Source organism: Pipistrellus hanaki (assembly GCF_964339955.1).
Source record: "Pipistrellus hanaki genome assembly, chromosome: 11".
Taxonomy (NCBI): Eukaryota; Metazoa; Chordata; class Mammalia; order Chiroptera; family Vespertilionidae; genus Pipistrellus; species Pipistrellus hanaki.
The window spans coordinates 15,100,995-15,108,046 of NC_140513.1; the positions used below are offsets into that span (position 1 = coordinate 15,100,995).

The 7,052-nt window shown below is 50.8% G+C and overlaps 1 protein-coding gene across 1 annotated transcript; it reads left to right on the top strand.

Moving 5' to 3' along the window:
• The first annotated feature begins 289 nt into the window (after positions 1-289).
• On the top strand, positions 290-6,725 carry SLC46A2 (solute carrier family 46 member 2). Its single transcript, XM_084898296.1, has 4 exons — positions 290-1,527; positions 2,577-2,660; positions 3,092-3,248; positions 6,105-6,725. The coding sequence occupies exons 1-4, from the start codon at positions 402-404 to the stop codon at positions 6,169-6,171; spliced, it is 1,434 nt and encodes a 477-aa protein (XP_084754422.1). The 5' UTR covers positions 290-401; the 3' UTR covers positions 6,172-6,725.
• The last annotated feature ends 327 nt before the right edge of the window (positions 6,726-7,052 follow it).

Below are 7,052 nucleotides of genomic sequence, written 5' to 3' on the forward strand. Positions count from 1 at the left end.
TCGGGAGGTGCCCGCACGCCTGGCTGTGGGGAAATCCCAAATCGGCGCCTAGTCAGGCGGCCTCACTCCCTGGAGCAGCGTGTGCGCGGCCACAGGTGGGGACGCGCTATGCGCTCCTCTGTGCCAGGCTGCCCTGGGCGGGTGCCAGCCGGGCTCCAGGGGCGGGGGCGGGGGCGGAGCACGGCCTTTCTGGGGCCGGGGAGGCGGGGCCGCGGCCGGGAAAGCCACTTGGCCGCCGGGCTGGCTGCTGTCACACGCGCCCCGCGCCCAGCTCAGCGGTTCTGCCTTCTCCAGGCTCCCCGGCTCACCCCAACGCGCGGCTCGCATTTGCGCTCCGGAGCAGCGGGCACTGAGCAAGCTCCTCTACCTCCCCCTGCCCCCCCACCACCACCCAATCAGCCATGGGCCCCCAGGCCACCTGCCCTGGCTGGGGCTACCTGTCTGGCCTCCAGGTGAGGACCTGGATCGAGCCCGTGGTGGCCTCCACGCAGGTGGCCAGCTCCCTCTACGACGCGGGGCTGCTGCTGGTGCTGAAGGAGTCCTTAGGGGCCAGGGTCACCAACCACAGCGCCAGCCCGTCGCCCCGGGAGGCTCTGGAGGACCAGCAGCAGAAAGCCATCTCCAACTTCTACATCATCTACAACGTGGTGACGGGCCTGACGCCCCTGCTGCCCGCCTACCTCCTGGGCTGGCTCAGCGACCGCTACCACCGGAAGATCTCCATCTGCGTGGCCCTGCTGGGCATCCTGCTGTGCCGCCTGGCGCTGCTGTTCAAGGTGCTGTGGGACTGGCCCGTGGAGGTGATGTACGGGGCCGTGGCGCTGAACGGACTCTGCGGAGGCCTCTCTGCCTACTGGGCCGGAGTCATATCCCTGGGCTCCCTTGGCTCCTCGGAGGGCGGCCGCTCGGTCCGCCTCATCTTCATCGACCTGATCCTGGGCCTGGGGGGGTTCTGTGGGAGCATGGCCTCCGGGCATCTCTTCCAGCAGATGTCTGAGAAGGCCTGGCAGGGCCTCGTGCTGACGGCCTGCAGTGTGAGCTGCGCCTCTTTCGCCCTCTTCTACAGCCTCTTGGTCCTGAAGGTCCCCAAGTTGGTGGCCAAGCCCCGAAATGCACTCCCCGCGGTGGACACAGTGTCTGGCACGATTGGCACGTATCGCACCCTGGATCCCGATCAGCCAGACGCGCCCAGCATGGCGGGGCATCCTCTGTCTCCAGGGAAAGCGAGGCCCCCCAAATCCATGATTGTCCTGCTCTTTCTGGGCGCCATCATGTACGACCTGGCCGTGGTGGGCACGGTGGACGTGATGCCCCTGTTTGTGCTGAGGGCGCCTCTCAGTTGGAACCAGGTGCAGGTGGGCTACGGGATGGCTGCGGGGTACATCATCTTCATCACTAGCTTCCTGGGCGTCCTGGTCTTCTCCCGCTGCTTCCGGGACACCACCATGATCATGATCGGGATGGTCTCCTTTGGGTCGGGAGCCCTCATGCTGACTTTTGTGAAAGAGACGTACATGTTCTACATTGGTGAGTCTGGCCTGCTGGAGAGGCAGGGCAAAGACACTGCTGCTCCCCTGAGTCATGGGGCAGACACTGGGGATCCCTGCTCAGCACCAGGGATTCTATCTGCTACCGAGGAGGTTCAAGGGATACGGGATTATGTGCGCTTGAGTTTATCTGTGTTGTCATGCGTAGTGTGTTATCTGCATTGTCCATGAAATGTTACCAGAGTGGTATCCGTGGCTCCAGGAGGTCACGGGAGGAATGATCAGGGGTGCCTAGAATGGCTTTGGGTGGAGGAGATGGGGTTCGGTTTCTTCGCCCCAATTTAGAAGAGATCAAACATTGAATAATTCACCTGAAAAGATCCTTTAATTAAAATCATTTCGGGCCAAGCAAGAACTTTCTGAAAATGGATTTACAAAAAAATTCTCCGTAAATGCTTTCTCCACCCAATGTAACAAATTCCTTCAAGGAAGCAGAATGCAGTTTCCACGAGAGGACACAGATCCCACAACCACAAGCAGAGAGCTCCAGACCAAGGCTCCCGTAGAGCTTTCTCCAATGATAAAAATGCTCTCTATCTGTTTTGTCCGAGATAGGAGTCACAAGCCACATGTGGCTGTTGAGTAGCTAGTGCAAGTAAAGAACATCATTTAAAATTTTATTTCATTTTAATCTATTTAAATAGCCACACATGGCTGATGGCTAACATATTAGAAAGAATAACTTAAACTAGTTACCAAGTGGGCATGAGTCTTCCAGAGCAAGCCACATAGGACCTACGCAGGGGTCCTCAAACTTTTTAAAGTGGGGGCCAGATCACGGTCCCTCAGAGAGCTGGAGGGCCGGACTATATGAACTACTAATTCCTACTGTAACACCTCGGCTGCGCTCACTGCCCAAAAAACCTGGCGGGCAGGATCAGACTCCTCTGCGGGCCAAATGTGGCCCGCGGGCCGTAGTTTGAAGACCCCTGAGGGGGAATTCTAAATGAGACCTTTCCTTTATTCTAATTTACACCTTGGCATAGGCTGGGCTATAGTGAGGAGTATTCTCGTGTGATTTCTTTCCAGCTCGAGGCATCATGCTGTTTGCTCTCATCCCCATCACAACCATTCGGTCAGCAATGTCCAAACTCATCAAGGACTCCTCGTATGGTGAGTAACATGAATCTCTCTGAGATTCTCTGCCTGGGCTGTTTCAGAGCTCTTTGGCTTGAGGCACAGGGTTTGGACTCACAGAAGACACACGAAGAGAGCTCCAGGAGCAATCTCAAATAGTTGAGGAATACACTGATGTCTGTCCACGGCAGAGGTAGTGAAAACAGGAGGGTGGGGCAGACTCAGAAAATCAGTCACCGGAGAGCCACAGTCAAAGGAGAGCCACAGTCAAAGGAAGGCACTACTATCCACAGGCCACAGGTAGATCCACAGGAGGGAGGCAGGGGTCCTGGTGAGATGAGCCATGAAGACTGAGAGGGAATTCTAGGAAGTGGGAGGGGTCTCCTGAGAGCTCCCAGGGACCCAGCTAGCTGGGTACTGGGAGGGAGAGCAGCCTGTCTTCTTGGTAACTCCTGTTCCTTCCACAGGAAAGGTGTTCGTCATGCTGCAGCTGTTCCTGACTCTGACCTGGGTGGTGACATCCACGATGTATAATGAGATCTATCAGGTCACCATGGAAAAGTTTGTCGGCACCTGCTTTGCTCTCTCCTCCTTTCTCTCCTTCCTGGCCATCGTTCCAATTGGGTAAGACGGGAGCAGCGTCCGCTGTTTGGGTTGGGACCCTGGGACTTAGGTCAAGGGCTGTTGGGCAATCTCCAACCCATTACCATAAAGCATTGTTTATTTTCAGTGGGTTCTCAGCAGGTTCTCTCAGAAGAAAAAAAAAAAAAAAAAAGGTGCTCTGTTGTCCCACATTAATTATTTGGAAATTCCCCATTGTCATAAGTAATGAACAGAAGGCCCCGAATGGCTGGCTCACTTCCTGGCAGTTTTGTCATGCATTTTATTTATAGGAGCCTCATCCATTTCTTGGCATCAGAAGCCGGGATTAGAAAATCTCTTGAACCCCTCAGCCCTCTTTGGTTTAGCCTGTTTAGGGGAGAGTGCTCCCTCCTCACTTCTGTGCCCTCCCAGGGCTTGGCACCTGGCAGCTCCTGTGCTCAGTGCCCGTGAAATTTCATGGCCCCTGGACATGTGAGGTCCCGGGAAGACTTGGACAATTCCCTTGATGTCTTTTGGGAGAATGTCTCATTTGTAAAACAAGAGCACTCAAGTTTGGGAGATAACAGGCCGGAGAAAAGCTGGAAAAGCAAAGGAGAGGCATTCCAGGCCCTTGGCCAGAGCACCAGCCCGTGTCATCGCCAAACTGAACCACACGGAATTGTCTGGTCTCCGACCCCATCCCTGTCCAATGAAAATATGGAATGAGCCATACATGCAAGCCATCTCGGTGATGTTGAACTTTCCAGTAGTCACATTTACCAATGATAAATGCAACAGGTGAAATCAAATATAATGACATATTTGATTTAACCCACTATATCCAAACTATCATTTTCACATGTTTATAAAATTAATCAATGAGATTTTTTTTTTTTATGGAGTCTTTGAAATCTGGTATGGATTTCACACTGACAGCGCATCTCAATTTGGACTAGTCCCATTTCAAGTGGTCAGGAGCCAGTGTGACTAGGGGCAGCACAGCCTGGACTGTGTAAGCCTTCTCCCTCCTCCCCTAAAGCATGGTTCTCTCAAGGCTTGTATCAATTCTGGCAGAAGAGAAAGGAATGCAACAAAAATATCCACTACAAGGTGCAAGGGATTTGATGTAGAGTTGCATTTTAAAGGGACGTGCCTAGGAGCTGCGCATATCAGTAACGATGGCATTGTAGGCAGCAGGGCAGAAAATAAGTGAAGGCAAGTGGGAGAAACAGGAAGTGGCCCAGTTTTGAATTCTCACAACACATCCCAACATATGTCCCTGCCTGCATATGAAGTTGGACCTTCTGAGACAGAGGCCATCAATCATTAAGGCTTTATATGGCTAGAACAGGCCGAGGCTGTGCCATTAATCATTACATGACATCAACAGGAAAGACCAGTAGAACTCTAACCACAGAAAGAACAGCTACATTCCAAGGACATAAGAACCCAGGAGGACACGTCAGAGCAGGAGAGCCGGGGAGGACAGAAGGCTGGGAGGAGAGGTCCCTGGATACAGCTGCCGACAGCCTATTTGCAAGAAGGGACTTTGGCCCCAGCAGTTCCTGGTACCAATTTCACATCACCGTAGAATCTGCCCTCTCCTGCTTGCTCTTCTTTACATGCAATAGGGAGATGCTGAGCAAACAAACATCTGGCCCTGCCTTTCTGCCGCCCACACTCGGCTACTGCCTCGTGCTTCGTAGAGAAAATAGACCATCCATGGTAGGGACCTATTGGTAGGGGCCATCCATCAGAGGAGAATGGTCTCAATTTCCCCAAAGTTAATCTACAAACCTACCTTCATTTACATCCATCCTATTCTTCTCCTCCCCCGCCCTTTAAAAAATGATAATAGTTTCAAACATGTAAGTGTTCTTAATATGTGCCAGGCACTACTTTAATTATTTTACATATTTTAATTAGTTTAATACCCTCAAACAGTCCTCCTATGCAATTTCTATTATTTCTATCCCCATATTGCAGGCCAGGTATTGTGTAACTTGCCAAAAGTTACACAGCTAAACCTTTGTACGTGGAAGAAACAGGATTTGAACCCAGGCAGTCCCCTTACCTACTACATGACATTGCTTCTTAGAAATGTCACCAGGTGCCACCTCTCCCATCTCCTCAGAGAGATCACTACTAGTTAGCTGCTTTCTCGATCCTGATTTCTTCCTACCAGACTGGCACATGATCCACCGCCCTTTCTCCTTCTCCTCCTTTCCCCGCTCCTCCTGCTCTGTTTTATAGCCAAGTTCTCCAAAGGCTGGTCTGCACATGCTGTCTCATGTCCCCCCTCCCATTCACTTTGCAGCCCTCAACAGACCTATGTCCCCAACTCAACTCCCCCAAGCTCCTCTCACCAAGACGAAGCTATGACTTCCGCAAAGCTGAATCCAGTGGACACGCTGCAATCTCGCCCCACATGATTTCTCATTGGCCCCCAACACTGTTGATCACTCTTTCCTTGGGTGGCACTTGTCACTGTCACTCACTTTTCTCAATACCTCACACTCCTGGTTGTTCTCCCACCTCTGTGATTGATTCTTTTCCACAAACCTCCAAATGGAAGACTCTCTGGGGCTCTGCTCTGGGTTGCCTTCTCACTTCATATTTCCTAAGTCATCTAAAGTACTCTCAAATTTTCAAATTATCATTTAAATTTCTAAAACTGTATTCTTGACACCTTCCTGAGTCTGTTCTTTCTCCAATCTTTTCCATCTCATTTCTACCACTTGCCCAGGGCAGAAATCAGAGTCACCAATGTCCTCCCTCTTCTTCCTTCCTCTACCTGCAGTCCATCAGGCCTCGTTGATTCTACCTCCAAAATATGCCTTAACATCTTTGCCCCAGTCCAGCTCTTCTCTTATAATTTTATCTTGTAAATTCTTACAGCATCGTGGCCTATAAACAAGCCTCATGGTTGAAACATGCAGACATCACAGAGTCAAAAAGGTGCTGACCCACAGGAGCTGCAAACACCAGCAATGGCCAGATCCCTCTGAAGACAAAGAGAGGGACCAGGAACTGGTGACCAAAGCAACCTACTGCTGAGAAACCTGAGTTCCAGCCAGTCAGCCTCGGATGACCTGCTCTGGCTCAAGGGTCCCTGGTGGGTGGGAAATGCACTTTCCTGGTAATAGAAGACCTGTCTCAGCTTTCAGACACCCCTGACAGGCAGAGGTTAGGTTCTGTGGGCAGTAGAGTATGAACTTCAATGTTACATGCAAACTGCACACACAGCCATACCAGACTCTGCAAGGAGCTTCAGGCAGCAGCCTCTTTTCTTCCAGAAATTGTCTTCTGGGCTCCAAGGTATGGCTTACTAGTCACCTGGGTGCGGTGCTAGGAGTCCTATGTGAGAATTCAAACCAAACAGCTTCCAGCAACTCCTCAAACCAACGCGAGCATTTTCAACAGCCTGAGGGGATTGTCGAAGGGATGCTTTGTAAGAACTGCCAATAGTGAACACCAGTCAATATTTTTTAAATGAAAATAAAACCTTGGATAAAAGTTAGTTGTTTTTTTTTTTTATTGTGGCCTTGTTAGCTGTGGACTCTCAGGAAAGATTCCGAGCTCTGGCGCATGGCTTTGGCATAGTTTTGTTGTCAATGTTCTTGTTTTTAAGAAGCAATTTTCAAGGGCTTTTCTTAAACAGAATATTGAATTGAATACTTTCAGTCAACAATACTTCCCAAAGTGAGTGACGTGAAGGGAGGGGGAGAGGAAATATAGGAAGAGCCATTTTATTTTAAGGTACTTTTATTGCCTATTTTATTTACACATATAAAAGCACACTTGCCTCCAGGTAAAATCAACATTCATAGTAAGTATGTGACTCAG